Source organism: Tachysurus fulvidraco, chromosome 18 (assembly GCF_022655615.1).
Source record: "Tachysurus fulvidraco isolate hzauxx_2018 chromosome 18, HZAU_PFXX_2.0, whole genome shotgun sequence".
NCBI classification, from domain to species: domain Eukaryota; kingdom Metazoa; phylum Chordata; class Actinopteri; order Siluriformes; family Bagridae; genus Tachysurus; species Tachysurus fulvidraco.
Window position 1 is genome coordinate 10048589 of NC_062535.1, and position 21443 is coordinate 10070031.

The 21443-nt window shown below is 37.8% G+C and overlaps 1 protein-coding gene across 1 annotated transcript in view; it reads right to left on the minus strand.

Annotated features, from left to right (window-relative positions):
• sorcs3 (sortilin related VPS10 domain containing receptor 3) overlaps positions 1-17993 on the minus strand; it is a 239359-nt gene extending 221366 nt beyond the window's left edge. The window contains exon 1 of the mRNA XM_047803498.1: positions 17178-17993. Coding sequence (XP_047659454.1) covers positions 17178-17810 — 633 coding nt within the window. The 5' untranslated portion in view covers positions 17811-17993. The remainder of the gene's footprint in view (positions 1-17177) is intronic.
• Between the last annotated feature and the right edge of the window lie 3450 nt (positions 17994-21443).

The window sequence follows — 21443 nt, forward strand, 5'->3', positions numbered from 1 at the left end:
TCAATATTTTTAATTTGCTCAGAATTTTTGCTAGCTGTGAAAAAAAAATCTTCTGCAGATACCAGGAGTAAGGAGTTCTAAATGTGGCTTTGAATTCGTAAGATAACTGAGTTAAAGCTCCAGCAATTGTGTAATATTGATAGAAATCTAACAGCAAAAGACAAAAAAATTTTTTTGCTTGCTTCTGTTTCAGATAATCAGATTATTAAGCATTAGCATATGACGCTAAGTGCCGTCCTTTTATTTTTTATTTATTTTTTTTTGTTTTAGTGGGTAGCACGTTCGCCTCACACCTCCAGGGCCGGGGTTCGATTCGATTCCCGCCTCCGCCTTGTGTGTGCAGAGTTTGCTCCCCCTGTCCAAAGACATGCATGGTAGGTTGACTGGCATCTCTGGAAAATTGTCCGTAGTGTGTGATTGTGTGAGTGAATGAGAGTGTGTGTGTGCCCTGCGATGGGTTGGCACTCCGTCCAGGGTGTATCCTGCCTTGATGCCCGATGACGCCTGAGATAGGCACAGGCTCCCCGTGACCCGAGAAGTTCGGATAAGCGGTAGAAAGTGAGTGAGTGGTTTGTTTGTTTTAAGGGATTGTAATTGTCTTGTAATTAATTAGGAATCAAAATAAAAGAGGACAACAAGCTTTTAAGCAACATGCATATTCATGTGTAAGTATGTTTGCCTTTTAACCTAAGGTTCAGAAAATGATTGAGCGACAGACAGAAACTGACAAATGATGTGAGATATACTAAAAGGGTTGAGCTACTAAAATAACTTTTATTTTATTTGTAAAGAAATACTTTTATTTAATTGTATAAAATATGAACATATAAATAATGTATAACAATATACAAATAATTTATGACTTTCTAGTGTCTAAGTGCAGAATTGTAAACTTTGTGTCACCTTTACCATCACCAAGAAAGTGGCTGATGTCAATCTTCCTTTCTCATAGCTTTTCTCAAACTCTGCCTCCATGCTTCATCTGCCATTTTGTATCTGAGAAAATAATATTAAGAAAGCATTACCTACTGTCATAGTTCTGTAATGCGATTCTCCCCATCTACTGTATGTTGCAAACCTTGATGAATATGGGCTGATTATGATGGCCTCCTTGAGCTTGACTGTAAGCATGGTTGAGTACTCTGAGGAATAATGATGCTTTTAAAAGTTATTTATATAATACATTAGAGGGTCCCGTTTTTATACAACACTAAGTGCTCTTCATTGGATGAACATACAGTGCCTTGTTTAGGAGAAAATAAAGAGGGGATTAGCAATCAAGAGGTCATAGGTAACTCTTAACATGATGATACCACCACCATGCTTCACTGGGCAGATGCTGTTCTTAGGGTTGATGCCCAGTGGAAAGGTTCAAGGGGATACAAATACTTATGTATGGCAATGTAGATGTCAAACTAATTATAAGCTTAGTATTTGATAATTTTTTTTTATAGGATAATAAGTGCAGGTCCTCAAGCTAAAAAAAATGCAGAAGAATGATCTGCTGTGGCAATCTCAAAGAGGGAGAAGCTATAGGACGACAACAACGAGTGTAGGTCCAATCTCAAATTCCAGATTGTCTACAAAATTAAAAAAATATGATAAGAAAAAGAGAGAATATTGGATCTTCAAATTAAGTGGCAAATAATCTTTTTGTAAAAAACTATATATCAACTATATACCACAGTGACACCCCATCTACAGTTGTACAGATGAAGCCTCGCTGAGCTCCATGCTACGTATTTTGTGTATTCACGTTAAAAGATTGCATCATCCCTTACACTACACATCTGAAGTGTGTGTACATATCACTTCAATTAGTTCTTTAGTGTTCCTCTTGCACTAGAGTAATCTGAGAACTGTTTACATTTGGCATGCAGTGTGTACGAGCTGTTCTCTTTCCTGTAGAACGAGTGTCCTCTCACCCCTCTTTAATATACTCTGCTTTTTAAAGGCTGGCTTCCTTTGGTGAATGCTGTTGGCATTGCCATGGTAACTGAAGAGTGGGCAGTTGTCATAGTGCTGCTCTTCAGTAGGTCTGTTAATTGTGCACCCAAATCCAATACTCGTAATATAGCACTCGTGTGCAGACACACATATACACAGACAAACAAAGTTGGTCTCCTCCTGCTGTTCCAATTTTCACCCTCATGTGTAAAAATACATCATATGGCACTACTACCAGCTTTCTATTCAATGTGCATTGTTTCATTGAGATTTGTGCAATCAAGACACCATCAAGAACAAACAAATAACATTATAAAAAACTGTATGTAAACAGCACTTATTTTTACTTTCATTGAACTTTCCCTGATTATAATGTAAACAAAATATTTGTATTCTTTCCCAGTTACCATTATATGAATAACAAAATATTTTTTTTACCCCTTTTCACTTCATGTACACCTTCCAAATTCTTACTAAAGTGACTCACAAGTGCCAAACATTTACATTTCCAGCATTTAGCAGACGCCCTTATCCAAAGCAACATTTTTAACTCATTTTATACAACTGAGCAATTGTGGGTTAAGGGCCTTGCTCAGGGGCCCAGCAGTGGCAATCTGGTGTACATGGGAATCAAACTCATAACCTTCCAATTGGTAGAACAGTGCCTTAAGAAGCAATAACTGAAAAGCACATCAGACAATGCAACAACTAACGGTGCTGTAAAAATATAAATACAAGAAAAAAAACAGAAAGGCAACTGCATAACCAATTACAGGCAAATTAGAAAACAACACTAAATCTAATAGCACAACAAAACCAAAAACACAACATTGTGGGGAAAAAAAAACCTAATATTTCAATCATGTTTGATTTCGTTTGAACTTTATTTGCTAACATTTCTGAAAAATGAATTTAAATCAGTTTGTATCAAATCAATACCAATTTGTTGATTTCATATTAGCCTGATTTGCTGGGATTTCAGTCAAATTCAGGAAAAAAAGAAATTATAAGAGATTATCTGCACATTATCCTTAACCTCTGTAAGGAGCAAACTTGCAAACTGTTTAAATTTTCAGGTGTGAGTCCATGCTGAACTGAACAGTGTATTTAAATGTTAATAACGTATGCATAACTAGTGTTATATAATATTCATTCCTTCATTTTCTACCGCTTATCCGAACTTCTCGGGTCACGGGGAGCCTGTGCCTATCTCAGGCGTCATCGGGCATCAAGGCAGGATACACCCTGGACCGAGTGCCAACCCATCGCAGGGCAGTTATATAATATAAAATATAAAATAAAAAAGCAAACTACAGATTAAACGGGCCGTAAATCAATAAAGCAGCCATGTCGTGGGTATCAATATATAACTGCAGCCAAAACCAGTTCAACATGAAAATATTAGTCATCTTGTTTGTGTTGATATATTATTACACCATTAAAGAATAATGATTCAACTTTCATTAGCAAACCAAATACACTGAGCTACAGCAAATGGTCTAAATAAGAGAATACAAACAACACTATGTCTGAGAATTTCTATTAATCAGAAGGTGGCTTTAAACGTGTCAGACAGCTCGTATTATTTCTGCAATAATTCATCGGGCTTCAGGAGAGATAATTAAAACGTTGTGATAATCTGTGCTCTGCAAAATCTTATTCATATGTATGTTATGTATTTTCTAATTTAAACCAAAGTAATGCTTTAATATTTTTATACTGATTATTTCATGTATAAAAAAACAAGCATCAGTCATCTAACAGCTCACATAACAGCTCGGACACAGCCACATAAAAGTGTAACTGTTTCTGTTTATCTGTTGAAGCTTTCTGTGACTAGACGTTCAATTAGCATGTTGGGAAGAAGTCTCCAGTATCAGAGTTTTAACCTTAAACTTTTCCATCACAGGAAATTCTTCAGGAGAGAAATAAAACACTTTGGTGAGTGTTCTTATTGGAAAATAATCAGTTTAAAGGTAAACACAACTGTGCTTTATTTTTTAGTTCAAGCTAATCACAATTTATTATCTCTTTATTATCTTATGCCTGTTATATCTGCTCTTTCTTAAAAGACTTTTTTTTGCAATATTTTGTCATTTTTCTTCTAACTCCTGCAGCTTCCATTCAGGATTTCATGTGTGCAAATTTTAAATCTGCATAAAACCAGGTACATAATGTGCCTCTCTCTCTCTTTCTCACTCTTTCCCTTTCATAAAGTTTTGACTTTTAGAGTCAGCCACAGGAACGTCACAGCACGCACAGAGGGACAGGGTAATAGGATGCGTAATTTCCTCCTGCTTATATTGAGCTCGAGGAGACAGGCAATAACCATGCAGGCAACGTTCTAGCCCTCTCTTTTATTATTTATACCCACTCGTTTAGGAGCTGTAACTCAGCGCCCGGAAGAAGTAGCATCGGTGGGGTGGGGGACCAACAACCACACACATACACACACACACACACACACACACACACACACACACACACACACACACACACACACACACACACACACACACATACATACACACATACACACACACACGACACAAACAAGAAAACTCCAGGCACAGTATTTAGAGGAGTAAATTAAGTCTGTGAATGGGAATTATATGCTGCAGGTTTATAGCAGTCAAGAGACAGGGTAATTAATTAAGTTACTAATTATTCTACTGTATATGAAAATGCACATGCTTGGGATTCCACTTGATTCATATAAATGCAAATAAAGATACAGGAAATGTAAAAAGTCACCATTTTGGAATTTTTTAATAATGATACAGTACTTGTTAATGTAAGATTCAAATGCCCTCAATGTGACCTCTGTAATAAAATATACACAGTAGTTTAAAAATAGCATTTGATTTTTATTAAAGAAGCTGAGCCAAGCACACAAAAATGACACAAAGGTCATTTTAATATTGTTCCACTTCAACAAAAGGGTCATTCTGACCTTACCAGAACAGCCAGCATAGCTGAATGATATGGAAAAAAAGTGAACCATCCCGTGTTAAACCAAGTCTGTGACAAAATTCATACATTTTAATCGTTATAAATTTATAACGTTTATATCTCCTTCACTTTATTCGACTAAGTTTGTGTGAAAAACAACACATTTATAACTGTATACATTACAGTCCAGGTACTGTAGAAAGCTGTTCACTAGCTGAATATGGTTTAGCTACAAGAGTGTAGCTAAAAAGTACTGACTTTTCTGACTTGAATAAAACATTTGCTTCTATAGAACCTGCTATAAAGGTTTGTTTTAGGTTAACTGAGCTATCTAAACTAGTATTAATGCACAAACCAAAGATTTCTGACAGAAATGCTCACAGTCAGCTTAAGTGCATTTCTGAAGTTATTAAGTCATACATAGATTGATGTCATGTCGCTGCTGCAGTGACAAGTCATTAAAAGTTTCTCAAGTAAGAGTACATTTCTTGTTCGGTTAACACAAAGTAATTACATAAAAATATTCTTCATTTAAGACGGTTATATACTTCAACCGAGACACACCAATTTTACAGATAAAGCACATTTTATCAATAAATTATACATCACTCTTCAAATATAGGGTGTAATTTCTGCAATTAGCCATCAGTGCTCAGAAATATCCCTTAAAACATAATTTTTAATCAATTCAGCTGAAATTAGAGCTGACTAACACTAAACCCTAAAAAGTGATCACCTACAGTACCAAAAGGTTTTAGTCAAAACTAACCACTAACTGCTTTTCCTAATGATCTTTAACTGTTAGCTCTTGCTAGCTTGTGCTTCATTTACATTTCCAAAACAGTATTTCATAAATATGAAACAATTAGATTTACATTAGCCATTACACAGTCTTCTCTAACAAACGTGGAAACGGTGAGGTAAATTCTGAGGTAAAATTTTGTCATAGGTTGCTCACTAGCTAGCTGGCTAGCTTGGTTGAATAAATCTAATTAGAATTCATTCCTGACTAGTTAGCAATCATTGGCATCAGCACACAGTACACACTTTAATCAATGAATATAATCGTAAGTAATTAATTAGCTCTCTGTGCCTGTGTATAGTTAATACAGTATATTCCATTAGGCATGTAGTGTAACTAAAGTACTGAAATAGAAATAATAAAGTATCATTAACTCAAAGATAAAAATGTGGCTAAAACGATTCGATTGCTAAAGACACATATGTTCCGTACATTAGTAGTGCATTCAGAGCACCGTTATAGAGTCAGAGAAAGGCTATACATGAGATGGAAGTGATACTATATACTGTAACATCTACACTTCCACTGATGCGTGCGCGCACACACACACACACACACACACACACACACACACACACACACACACACACACACACACACACACACACAGAGTGTAATGAATAAACAATAATGGCATCAACAAAGCTTAGTAACACTTATTAACTGTTTTATCTGTTACCCAGATCCTTTCACGATTCAATTTTACACTCACACACACACACACACACACACACACACACACACACACACACACACACACACACACACACACACACACACACACACACACAAAGAAAGATACACTATGCAGACACATGATGATTTAAAAGAAAATCCAACACCAATGCCCAATAACAATCTAAACTCAGTACAGAATAACCGCAGAAATCTGTTACAAACGCATTACATATTAACATCCAGCTTTACAATAATCAATAAAAAAATAAACAAACATCAAAAATTCTTTTATGTCTATCTCTTCTCTTTTCTGCCTCTCTGTGTCTTTCTCTGTTCTCGCTTAACAGAAGTAAGCATTGCGTGTGTGTGTGTGTGTGTGTGTGTGTGTGTGTGTGTGTTTACAATCTACTCAGCTTGTGTATAACTTATTTAATCTTCCCCATCTATGAATTCTCCCTTGAAGAGACACAAATAAAGTTCAAAAAGATGTTAGAGCATAGTAAAGCATGGCTGGTGAAAATCTTAGTCTGTTACAAACATCTGCAAAGATTTCACACCACAAGCTTTGTGAGTTCACGAGTTGACACACACATACACACATTTTGATAGTGTTAACAGCTAGTGACAGCCCATGCTACTATTCACAGAGCTTTCAGTTGTAAATTGCAAGGCCTTTCATCACTGTTACCATGGCGTCTAAAGAAGACTATTCCTGTGAGAATGCCTGAAAACCCAACCCCATTTCAGTTGTCCCCAAAAAATGAATAACTGAGGAACATCATGGTCTCGAATACACATTTTGTCCCACTTTATCTGGACAGTGCATCGTTAGTTTTAGCAAGTGGAAGGAAGTGGAAAAATCCAGGGAGGTAATCAGATATAAATAACTTATTCGAATTAACCAAACAATGTATTCTGAACATATGTACTGTATGTAAATATGATTGAGACAGCGTTTTTGCTGTGAAAAGTTGGCATTAATGTTCATAGTATAACTATAGCTTGAGATGTGCATCAGCATTCAGTCTGAGTCAGTCTTCTGCTTGCACAGTTTTTTTTTGTACTCTTTGAACTAGACTCTACAACTGTAGCAGGTATTTTGAATGGAAGCATTTTATCAGCTGTGCAAGCAAAATACTCTTTAAGCTGTAACATAAAGGTTAGCCAACAGCAACCTGTGGCTCCAATCCCACCTTCTTAACTAGATTATTTAGCTTTCTAATTAAAGTTTTCCCTTTCTATGCAATATGCAAAATTTCTTCATTCTGGACATGCAATGGCAATTACTTTGATGTGTAAAAATCGATGTTGAATATATAGCCACATCCTGCAACCTCCAGGGTCCAAGCAGTCTTTACAAATCACATTTCAAGTGACCAGTTCACGTCAAGTTACACAGACAAATAAAAAGACCCTCTTATGAACTGTTCTTGAAGGAGGCTCAAAGCTATACTGCTTTTACCTGTTTGTGTCCGAGTCCAGAATCATTTATTTTTTTCAATTTGGAAACCTGTTTTTGGGTGACACACTCCACACTTAATGGCTTATATGAAAGTAGGCAAGCAGGGCTTTTTCATGGGGCAATACAGTATATACAAAAAACATTCCAAAATAAAAGCAACATATTTTCTCACATAAATGTTTACATCTTCAAAGTAAATGGTTATATCAAATCCATTTCTGCTCTCTGAGATGCCTCAAAATTTGAAGATATTATCATCAAACACTAAAATTCTGTACAAGGTTATCTGAACACAGGGAAAACATCGATTTGTGGCCATAGGGTGGCACAGTGGCTTAGTGGTTAGCAGGTTTGCCTCACACCTCCAGGGTCGGGGGTTCGATTCCCACCTCCTCCTTGTGTGTGTGGAGTTTGCATGTTCCCCCCGTGCCTCAGGGGTTTTCCCCGGGTACTCCGGTTTCCTCCCCCGGTCCAAAGACGTGCATGGTAGGTTAATTGGCATTTCTGGAAAATTGTCCGTAGTGTGTGATTGCGTGAGTGAATGAGAATGTGTGAGTGTGCCCTGCGATGGGTTGGCACTCCGTCCAGGGTGTATCCTGCCCGATGCCCAATGACGCCTGAGATAGGCACAGGCTCCCCGTGACCCGAGAAGTCAGGATAAAACGGTAGTAAATGAAATGAAATGAAATTTGTGGCCATACAATAATTCATGTCAGAAGTTTTTAAACACCAGTGTAAGGGTAAAAAGTGTTACAATTCCAAATTCTGGTGAGTGCTAATTACAGTTAACCCAATTAGCTTTTCTTACAAATGTTGTCCTTTCCTGAATTTCATGAGATTTGTTTTTATTATATATGTCATGGCTACAAATAATACACATGTGTACATATAACACATTCATTGTGGTTTATAACACATTTGTTATGGTTTATAACACAATAGTGCATATAGTTTTGCCAATCCCTGGAACATGAAACTGATATATGAATTTTTACTGTTTAATCACGATAAGTTATACTTGACAAGATTATGTCAATGGCAACATAAAAGGAATACAATATAAGACCTTGACCATGGAAAACTGTCTACTGGACATTTATTCATTGCAGGGGTGGAAAAATCACAAAGTGTCCCGGACAAGCAGATTTTCTGTCCAGGATATAAATTTTTTATTCACAGTTGCCCAGTGGATAAGAATGTTCAAACAGAATCAGAATTTGTTATTGACTTTTTCAAAATGAAAGTTTTATTTGACATGCAGGCTATGTTTAAAGTTAATGTGCTTCACACTGGTGTGACACACCTCACTGTGTCCTACTAGTCCACCTGCTACACCACACACATCAGCTGAGGAGTGAGCCATTAGAGGAGTTTTTACTACTCTGATTAATCAGCATGCAGTAATCTTCTCAGAATCATGTACAACACTGACAACACTGTGTGTGACAACTTAGGCTACGCAGCATGATGACACAGTGTTCATATTGTGAACAATACATGCCACAATACACTTGACATAATCTGATCTTGAAAATATCAAATATAGCAAATTTTCATTTTCCCTGCTTGTTATTTTTTTTACTAATATTTAGTAAATAAAAACAACACATTTCTAATCGTTGAATGAACACAAATTCAAATCAGTTATTGAGTTTCTCCTGTTTTGCTGGTTTCTTTCTATAGCAACGTTTGACTAGTAACTTTTGTTTTGGTGAAAACCTTTGTTTTGTTTGGTTGAAAACTTTTGTTTTGGTTTGCTGTGTTTTCCTTAGTCTATAATACTTCATATATAATCCAGTTTATTTGGTGAAAAAAAAAAACCTTGCAAATTGTTGTAACATTACATTTTAAACTGGACAGCTATGTTTCCGTCTAACCAAAACACAGACCCAGGCAAACATCATTACGCTTTAACTTACCCAGTGGCCAAGCTAATTTGCCCACCACATTACCCATTATCCTTATGAGTTGCTCACCCCAGTACCATTGTGGTGATTAGTGGTACTGCTGAGAATTTAGACATGGTTCTAATCACCACATTTCATTGACAGCAAGAGAGAATAGAAGAAAGCAATAAAGATTTAAAAAGATAACACACGGAAGGGAACAGGTTTAGGTCAATAGTATTAAGCAGAGTCAAATGTGACACTCTCTTATATCAATGTCATTAACACAAGGGAACTACCCCCTTCGGTAATAGGCTTCCAGAAGAATCAGTCACAGTAATGAGGACACCTAGATTTGTGAAGATTGCCTCTCCAAATCCTTCATCCAGTGTAAGCTTTTCTTTCTTTAAAACATATGAGTTATACATAATGTCACCTGTCTGGAAAGAGTAATGTTGGAGAGAATGAAAAACCATACATGAAACATCACAGAAAATGAAAGAAAATAGTTTTGCCTTGAATACTAGTGAGTGATGAAATCTGCCCATTTCACATCACTGTCATTTCCACAACAAATGGTCTGAATCCTATGAATCCCCAACGATATTCCTAGGTTCTATTGTCCAAAAGAATAAGCGACGCCTCACGAGGTGCTCGGAAGCACAGTGGGCTGAAAGTGTTCTCTGCACGCCGACATTTACTTGGCACCATCACAGAAACAATCTCAGCCAAGATACCCGATTCCCAGGGCAACCCAGAGATAAATCCTTGGAGCGTGGCATCCGGCCACATGCTACTACTAACATGCAGCGGAAAGCAAAAGGGGGCCAGGAAAGTGAATTTGTAAACACTAATTAGTAAGAAGGGGGTAGAACGATGTTTTTGAGGGAGTAAATAATTAATGACGTCCCACTGCTTTTCTGGTGAGTCAGTGTTTTGTCGGTGTTTAACAAATGCGCTTTTATATGATCCAACAAATTATGGCAGATGCTTGTCTGCCAAACTCAGTGAAGACCTTAATGAGAATTAAATCGAATTTAAAAGATAGGGCTAGTCCATGTTATTCTACAAAGAGGCAAAACAGAGCAAGCTAAAAATTTCACACTGTAAACATGTCTCTTTCCAAATGAACTAATTATGATTCTAACTTTCTTCTTGTGATTGTAAATAATATTGCAAACCATTTCAATCTTACGTTGTGTAAATTCTCTATATGATAGCATAAATTCAAGGATGGTGGGTACTTACTGTATGCAAGGCACTGAGGAAATCTAAAATATGGAAAACTTGTTTCTTCTTGGCAGTAAATTACAGAGGAAATGTGTTCAGTCCATTTGTGGCAATTTATCGCCACTTATTATAACTCCACTTGACATTTTTCTTTTAAGGAACTTTTTTTTCTTAGGAACCCCTAAGGAACTTGCTTAGTAATGTGTAATTTGTAAACCATACTGGAACAAAGTAGTTCACTTGTTCAACATTGTGGTTTATAAAGTATTGGAATTTATAAGTAGTAATTCTTATTATTTATTTTTTTATAATCGTCACTGAGCAAAGACCTTTACTTGAAAAAACCCTGTGTTTAACGAGACAAACCTGAGGCTGCTTACATTGCTTTGAATGTTAAACATACATTTTTGTCTCGTCCTGATCCTGACACCCCAAACAGTTTCCCTAAAATCCACAGCTAATATGTATGTTGTGACTCAAATGTCTGCATTGTCCCTACATTTACACTGAGACTTGAATAGCTTTAAAGAAAGCCCTGTGAGGTGCATGACCCTGTGAATCAAGTGTGACTCACGTCGCTGTGAAGTGAATGTGCATTAAGGTCCATATAGGTGTGCCAGTGCACCAGCTAACCTTTCATGCAAATCAGCTGTTTTGATTTTCTCACCAAACGTGTGACATTAACCATAGCACAGTCTGTGCATCGAAAAAAAGAAAGAAAGAAAAACAAAACTGCCTGAATAATAATATGAAGTTTCTAAGCTTCTCTGGCTGTGCTATTCTTTCCAGTTTTCTGGCGTGCCCTCCGGTGAGTTCTAAACTAACTAAAGAGTGTACATAAGACCAGCCCTCTGCGTTAATGACACAGAACAGGAGCGAGGTAATGGCTGTCACTTCACGTCCGTCAGAACGACTGAGGCTGAAATATTGCTCATAAGCTGTCAAGACCACGGGATGCCAGAGGGCTTTAGTAAGTCGTAGTCCGCACAAGTAACAGCAAAGGTAGTGAAGGAGAAGACAAGAAAGTAGACGAAGTGACAGCAATAGAAAATAGCTGGAGCTCAGAAAGGGCAAATGATACAAAGCAAAGTCCAGAACCATGTTGACAAGAGAACAAATGAGGAGCAAACACAGTGGGCATATTGCACCAGAGAATGAATCCTAGTGAAATGAACAGTGCTATGTATTTCTGAAAAAGACGCGGATAAAAATCAGTCAGGCTGTGGCCAGCAAAGAGCTTTCATAATAGATGTTCCAAGGGCTCCAGATATTGGAAATTTACTAGCAGGAAATAAACAATCAAGCATTAAGCTATCTCAAATGTGCCATGCCGCATGCGGAGATTAATCTCCACAGAACCAGGATGCAGTGGTCATTTACAGCAGATCTCTGACTCGAAGGGCTTAAGGTTAGATAAGAGGATAATAACAAATTAGGGAGTGTGCTTGAAGACTAAGCCACTGGAAGGAGTAGCGACATTAACAGGTGTATTTTCATATCATTTGACACTTCTGCTTTTAAGTCTACAACAATCAGCAGTCGTGGCTATTAATGGACTGGCAAAGATAAGCTTTCACATCTTTCAAACATATAAAGACACTAAGTAGCACAATAGAAAAGCCTTTATAGTCTGGAGATCTTAAGATCAAATCCTGAAGTTGCCACAGCTACCATCAGAACCAGGAACCAAGAGAACGATATTGTACTCTTTCTCTCCACCGTTAGCCACAGGAACACTAACCAGTCATCAGCAGATAAGTGGAAATGGGCCAAGACTAAATCAGGGAGGCAATTAATGAGAAAATCTGGGATACAAAAAGACATCAATACTAGCTTTCACATTTTCTATCAGATTTTTGTTGTTTGTTGTTGAAAATGTGGATTTTGGGGGGAAAGTATATACTTCAAATGGTATGATATACAGTAAAGAACCTGAGTCTCATTTCCTTCTAGCTCATACTGTAGGTTCATGCAGCCAATCAAAGAAAACTGTGTCAGTAATTCTTAATAACCTCTTACTTCTTAATTAGCTCAGCACGAAATAAACATAAAAATAAAAAAGTTATATAATAATATTACGTTTGTGTAATAGCTGCCCCAACTTCATTCGTATTATGCGATCAATAAGACCTTGGGTTATAATTAATTGCTCTGTGCTAGCAAGTTCATTGTTGTGCTAGTATTATTAGACTTCTCATATATTATCACAAACAGGTGTCAGTTTATTCTTTCAATCTGGTAGTGAGTTTCTTAAAGGTGTTTAGATCTGCTACAATTGTGAAGTTGTAAAATGGTATAAGAGAAATTTTCCAGAAATGATCCTATCAACTATTTAATATTTAAGCATGCTGAGAATAACAGAGCTAAAAAAAACAAAACATTTATTTTACACTCAGGAAAACTGTTGACTGTGATTATTCTATTTCTGAAATTGAAATAGTGTGTTCCATTAACACATGAATACTGACAGATCACTCTCAGGGAGCAGAGGACTGAGATTAGCACAGAGATAAAACCAAATCAAGACTAAGATACGTACCTAAAATTGATTTTTGCTATTTCAATAAAAGCCAAGGCAAAGTCAGGCATCATCATCTCCAAGGACTACAGATCTAAATCCTGACTAAAGCTTATTTTGATACAGAAACCTTTATACCAATATTCTTTGCAACCAAAGAGAATAATGATAACAGCTTCATTACATAATTATGGAAACCGTAAATACTACAGAAATACAGCACGAGCAGGAAAAAAAAAACTTTGATATACTGTAAAATCTTAATGCCCTCAAACAAACATGTCGAATTTCATCTGCTTTAATAGTGACACTCTGGTGACGGCGGCAGCCAGTGGCAGCTCAGAAAATCAGCCCAAAAACATGCTTTTATTTCTCTTCACTGCTGCAGACTGCTGCTGCTAACTAAATGACATACTGTAGAGTTCACCTGGTATTCATTACACTGGCTGTCATCTTGCCTGGGTACATTTTTCTATGTCATGATGGGATTAGGATTCAAGGAAGGAGGTGGGAGTGTAGCAATGGGTTAATCTAATCACTTTTTTGACTGTAGTCATTATTCTCCAGTGCACAGTGAATTAATAAGACCACGATGCGTCAGGATTATTTAGCTCAAACACTGAAAAATGAGTAGCCTTTAGATGAGGGGTGGCATAAGGGCTGGGCGGTATGATATAATAGAAATATCATGATTCATCGCTGGAGGCTATGTAAACATATCATGGATATCTTGAAATCTTTATATATCGAGAGTGCTGTGTGTGTGTGGGGGGGGGGTAACTTGAGTGCATTGTGGCACTCAAGGCACAAGGCAGGAAAATCTCTGGAAGGGTGCCAAATAATATAGCACATTCTTATATACACACACACACACACACACACACACACACACACACACACACATCCATTTTGAGATGCCAATAAGACCAAAAAGATGTCTACAACCTGGTGTATCCAGATAAAACTCCCAAAGCACAGGGAAACCATGCAAACTCTGAGCATACAGGATACAGGTATATCAAGATTACCAACCAAGTACATATTATTAATAATATTTAGATGAAGTCTGTTACCGTATAACCCACACCTAGGTGGCAATGAAATTGATACAAATGATACAAAACTAGTAGAGAATAAAGCACACAAACGCACAAATACATATGGTATACTGATTATAATGAAATAAAAGAAGTGTAACAGGACACCTTCTTATAAAAAAATATTGTTATAGTGCTGAGATGAATGGGGAGATTTTATTTGCACTTGATTTGGCCAAAAATTTTCAGCGAAATGGATTTTTTTTCTAAATTTGTGATGCAATTTTTTTTTTAACTATTCAAAATAAAATATTTTGTTATTATGTTCTATAAACTCCGTACTCGTGTTTGACTAAAGTGAATCGAATACAGCTCAGGCAGGGAGATGTTGACATCACACAAAATGTCTTGGCCCAAATCTGCAGTCTTTTAAAAATGATTTTGTGATTGAAATTTTGTGAAACCCGGGAGACTGACTGACTTATACACTCCAATTTTAAATAGTTCCAATGTATATTCGTTAAAGAGTGATAAACTTTGAATATTGTATTTTTAATTTGTTTACAATTTACAATCGCATGCAATGCTATGGAATTATCTCAAGAAACGTTTTTTCTTTTTATACAGTACCTTATGTTATAACAGCCATAAACTGTTGGCCCTCACCAGTGCCTCAGACAAAATAATCAGACAAACAATGTCGGCTTATCATGTTATAGAGAAAGTGCAAAAAAAGCCCAAAAGTGATGCAGCTTTACCTCTGATTGTTAAACATCACGGCCACTGAATAATTCTTTGAAAATGATCAATTAAATCAATTTAAAGAAACATATTAATGGCATTAACTGCAGACATGACTGTGAATTAGTTGTTGTTATCAAAATTCTACCATATTAGGGTTAAAATGAATGCTTTGATATAAACAATGCTGTCAGGGCTTCTGTAATGTTAAATTAATCAGTACCTTTGACTAATCAACACTTCTGACCAATCAGAGTTCCTTCCAATATATCTTAAGAATATTCTCAATATTCCACTCCTGAAACTGGCTTTTTTTTAAATCCAACATAAATGTTGCCTATAGCCACATCCCAAAAAACACAAGCACTGGACTAGAAACACTATTCCAAAATTATCACCCACTTACTCAAAATTAGCTTGATGGAAGAGTTTATTTAAATGTACAATAGGGCGTGTTGAATTGATGATGCTGATGTTCTACAGATGGAAAAACATCCGTGTGCACATTTTGCATAAATATGTCAGGCATGCTGACATAAAAATGCTGCTGTTATGTACATATGGAATGAATGTGAGATGGTTAGAGGTGTCGGTGGAGTCTGCTAGCGATATCGTTTTACTCCAAGCTTTGGAGAAAATGATTTAGCAACTAGCTGTTAAAGGCATCATCATTAAGAGGACACTCGGGGGCCCTGCAACAGACACTATTTACTGCTATTAACAAAAAAAAAGAAAACTGGAAGCTATATCAACAGCAACAACAAATGTGGAAATACAGAACTACCACCACCATGTTTTTTTTGTTGTTGTTGATTTTTTTGAAGGACAAAGTGTCCAAAGTTTACCAGAAGGGAACCTCGAGAATGCACAAGTTCTCTAAGGATTTATCTGTAATAGGGATAGATGTCAGAGGTGAATAGTAACTTATTTAAACTTTTTTTTTTTATTATTATTCTGTGTCTATATGTCTGTAAAGCTCCTTTGAGACAATGTGAATTGTTAAATGTGATATACAAATTAACTGAACTGAATTGAATTCTGAACATTTTATATAAATAAGAAAGAAGGAAAAGGAAGCTCTCTCTCTTTAACTCTCTCTTTCTCTGTGCATGTTTGTGTGTGTGTGTGTGTGTGTGTGTGTGTGTGTGTGTGTGTGTGTGTGTGTGTGTGTGTGTGTGTGTGTGTGTGTGTGTGTGTGTGTGTGTGGCCAGCCTTGTTCAGCTCTCCATACCACCTTTCGGATCTTCACAGCAAGTACAATTCTCCTCATCTGTATATATACTGTATATATATTACACTTGAACAACCAGATCCCTATCGAGCTTTGAAACAATTGGGCTGAAATATTGTTGAACTATTCATGGATCACACCATCAAATTACAAATGCTTACACCACGAAGCACCAGCCACAATCACATACATCAAAAATATGCAAAGGTACAAAATTGGTCTGTTCTGATTATGCCAACACCTCTCCATCCCCTCTCTTTCTATTTAGATGTGTTTGTGTGTGTGTGTGTGTGTGTGTGTGTGTGTGTGTGTGTGTGTGTGTGTGTGTGTGTGTGTGTGTGTGTGTGTGTGTGGGTGGGTGGGTGGGTATACACGTCTCTAGATGTAGTCTGATCTATATCAAGGCACTTTGTTCATGATGATGTCAGAGGTTTCCTGTCGATGTAATTCATAAAAGTATTTACAGCTCTCTTAGTTGACAAGCGCACACACAAGTGACTGAAGGAGCAACACCACGCACCTGCTGCAGAAGTCTGAGAAACTCACAGAGTATGAAGGTACCCACACTTCAAGGGGGTTAGGGGTTCTATAAAGGGTTTCTAATTGGAATGCTTTTCAGGGAAGAATTAAGGTTTCCAGCAACCTACATGTTCAACCTCAAACACACAAAATGAACGGACGCATCAGACTCACGCTGCTGTTTTGTCCGGTCCAGTAAACCACAGCGTGGTTGTGAGCGGAGTCTCCAGCCAGGGCGAAAGTGCTACTGCTCACTTTGGGGTCCTCCGATCTGGAAGTGGTCACTTTTCCCTCGTCGCGGTTGCGTCGCAGTTTCTGTCCATCCACAAACAGCATCGCATCCGTGGACTCTGCGGAATCTCCGCCTCGCGTGCTTGCGCCAAATTCATCCAGTTGCGCCACGCTCCTTTTACCCCTCAGAAACGCGCTGTCTTTTTCACCTACTTTATCAAATCCAAGCTTTCCCTGTGCAGTTTGCTCAGGGGGCGTTTTTGCACTGTAGACCGTTCCGGTTGAGCGCGCTGCCACTTCTATCGACTTTGGTGCGCCGTTCGCGCTCGCGTCTTTTCCCAACTCATAAACTCCTTCCAGAACCGGTTGCAATCTCGAGCTTGCGAAACTGACAAGTGATTTCCCAGCATCCGTGGGAATGATGGTGCGTGGATTGTTTTGGTCGTCCCCAGTTTTTACAAGCACTGGAAACGGACACAAGGCGCAAGTTACCTCCGCTTTGGTAACGGCGCAAAAACGCAAAGAGCAAAAAAGCCAAGTACACAGAGTCAAGAACATGCCAGGATACGAGTCCATGGTGAAAAGCAGTGCCTGGGATACCGAATTTCGTGGCTTGGGATCCGTTTGGAGCGTGGATGCTCAGCGCGCGCTCCCTCCCGGTTTTTTAGGCAAGTGCTCTTCAGCTAAACTGTTCACGTTCGGATATCTGATGAAGTAAAGGCAGCACAGAGAGGAGGAGCTGAACACGGGCCAAGAGAGAGAGAGAGTGTGTGTGTGTGTGTGTGTGAGAGAGAGAGAGAGAGAGAGAGAGAGAGAGAGAGAGAGAGAGAGAGAGAGAGAGAGAGAGAGAGAGATGCGCGTTATACTTCTTTTTCTAATTTGGTTTTGGGTTTTTGGTTTTTTTTTTGGGGGGGGGGGTCACCCTTTTTCCACGTTTTTCCACATTCAAGCTTTCTTTATTATAAAGGTTAAGCATCATGATGTCAGCCAACATTAAGGTGTTTGTCATATACATTAACATAAATTAACATACGCCGACATTAATGTGTTTGTTCAGTGCATGTCGTCATGCATCCTAAACTCGCCAAGATAAACCATCTGTTGTTTGGCATTAAAAACTCGGTCAAATAGCACAAACCGTGGTAGAAGGGGAAAAAAGGAAAATAGGAGAAAAGGGAAGATGAGATAAGGAAATGCGCAGTTTTCTCACGTGCATGTGAGCTGTCGCGACATTTAACCTTGTGTCTAGTGCAAAGTAGAGATGACGCGCAGGTCAGTCCTGAGTAGGGTGTGTGTATGCGCGCGCGCGCGCGCGCGCGTGTGTGTGTGTGTGTGTGTGTGTGTGTGTGTGTGTGTGTGTGTGTGTGTGTGTGTGTGTGTGCGCGTGTGTGTGTGTGTGTGTGTGTGTGTGCGTGCGCGCGCGAGAGAGAGATAAAATACTAGAAAAGACACCAAAATGCCATCACAGTGGCATGTCCAGGTTTTAGACATGCACACTAAGGGGTAGCATCAGATCGTTACTAGAAGTTTTTATATTTTTAGCCGACTAGGACCCATTTAACTGCGGGGAGAAAAACTGAAGGACTCATTATATATATGTCTACAAAAATCTATTGTTTTTTGTAGATTTTTTCTTAAGCAGACTTTCCATTTAATATTTTCCAATTAATATTTCTGGGCAAAAATATATTGACTTTCTGACCAGCAAAAGGTTTTTATTTTTAATACTATTTTCTTTTTGTAATAGGGCACTGTGGTTCATCCCTTTGGGGTTTAGGGATTGATTCCCACCTTCACCGTGTGTGGAGATTGCATGTTCACTCTGGGGGTTTCCTCTGGGCACTCAGGTTTCCTCTCCTAGTCCAGACATGCATTGTAGTTTGATTGGCATCTCCACATTTCTGGAGCATGTGAATGTTTTTTTTTTCTTTTTTTTTTTCTTTGTGTGTGTGTGTGTGTGTGTGTGTGTGTGTGTGTGTGTGTGTGTGTGTGTGTGTGTGTGTGTGTGTGTGTGTGTGTGCATGTGGGAGTGTAAAATTGAGGCGTGAAAGGATCTGGATAACAGATAAATCAGTTAATAAGTGTTACTAAGCTTTGTTGATGCCATTATTCTTTGTACATTACACTGTGTGTGTGTGTGTGTGTGTGTGTGTGTGTGTGTGTGTGTGTGTGTGTGTGTGTGTGTGTGTGTGAGTGTCCACTGCCTGGTACCCAGAGTCCCCTAGGAAAGGTTTAACCTGACCTGGTAGAATAACCTGCATGGATGGATGGTGATTATAATAAAATTATTTTTAAATAAATAACCAGTTTTCTTTGTCTTCAATGTGCTGCTATTGCTAGTGCTGCTTTAAGCCATTGGAGTAGTTAAATTTCTGGTTAAATCACTGGTGTCATTTGCACACTGTTACACCAGTGACAAATTTAAATTAAAAATATTTTTTTTCTCCAAGACACCGTCAACAGCATCTCAAAGCACACTTCATTAATTATATCAGCATCTAGAAATTATTATATTAATAATAATTATTTAATTAATTATTATATTTTCCCAGTAAAACTTTTGCAGGAAGATTGAAAGGTGTGACATCGATGTCTAAATGAGCTGCCACAACAAAAGACTGAATAGCTTACAGAATGTGCAGGGAAACTGGTACTGGTTGCAGAACATGTCTGCTTGTTCACCTAAATGGAGCTTTAATATAGTGAAAATTAATGCAGATAGGGACAAAAGTTCTTTCCATAAATAGACCTCCATTTTCATAGACCTCATATGTAAAATGAATAAGGAATACTGATTAAATATCTGCAACAGCCACTGAAGCTATATACAGTATGCTGTATCGATGTGTTATGTGGAGTTTACGACAAAAAAGTTCAGGGAACAGGTTTGTTCCTATATTCTGAATGACTCTTATTTATACAAATTAACCAATGTAACAAAACAAAAATCACACACTCCATTTTGAGAATTATGGACAAATAAGGTAAAGCAACATTTGAAAAATATCTCATTTATAATTTTAGTACAGAAAAATGAGCCAGTGCTGGTCTACACTTATTATTACTATTATTTATTTATTTATTTATTTATTTATTTATTTATGGCATTTGACAGATGCTCTTATCCAAATCAACTTACATTTTATGTCATTTTATACAACTGAGCAATTGATAACTAAGGGCCATGCTCAGGGGCCCAGCAGTGGCAGCTTTGTGGACCTGGGATTTGAATTAAAACATTCAATCAGTAGTCCAACACCTTAAACACTAGGCTACCACATACAATGTTCAACTGGCAGACAGAAAGGCTACTAGAATGACTGTGATGAATATTCACCTAAATGAATCTGCTAGAACACACCCACAGCTCAGCCTTGATGAACTTTCCAAATTCGAGCTTATATCTATAGCCACATTTGGCCAAAACTGAAATGCAGCATGAGCATTCACTTCAGATTCCAACTGTTGTAAAAGCTTTCAATTTGGCAGCATGGACTCTATTTGGCAACCAATACATTTGTCATTTGTTTTTTTCTGTAACTGCTGCTCATGTTTCATAACTTCAGGTTTGGCCTGAAATATTCTGCTGTATGTAAGATGCATTTGTAGTCACTTGAGGTAGCAGAGTTTAGTGTAGTGTAGAGTTCAGTTTCACCCATGAATATGAGGCCATGCTCTTGCATAACCCTTTAACTCTATATTGTTTCATCTAAATCAAGAAAGCAAAATGGTACTAAATGACATTAGCCATTTGAGGCATTTTAGCGACACAGCATTTCTGATCTCTCTCTCTCTCTCTCTCTCTCTCTCTCTCTCTCTCTCTCTCTCTCTCTCTCTCTCTCTCACACACACACACACACACACACACACACACACACACACACACACACACACACACACACACACACACACACACACACACACACACACACACACATACAGACACACACTCACACACATTTGCTTTCTCAGCCTAAGAGGAAATTGAAGAGACATATTGATTACCACAAGAGGCTTAGTATATGATTTATACCTCATTCAAATTAATGGTGAGATAGATTTTTCACGTTGCACTGCCTGGACACTTCTATTCTTCCAAAACGCCATCATAGGTATCATCCTTTTACCCTGCTGAGATGTGCTATTTCAGTTATGTTAGCAAATGTCTACACTGGACAAGGGAACTTTGAAAAATTGCATTTTAGGCTA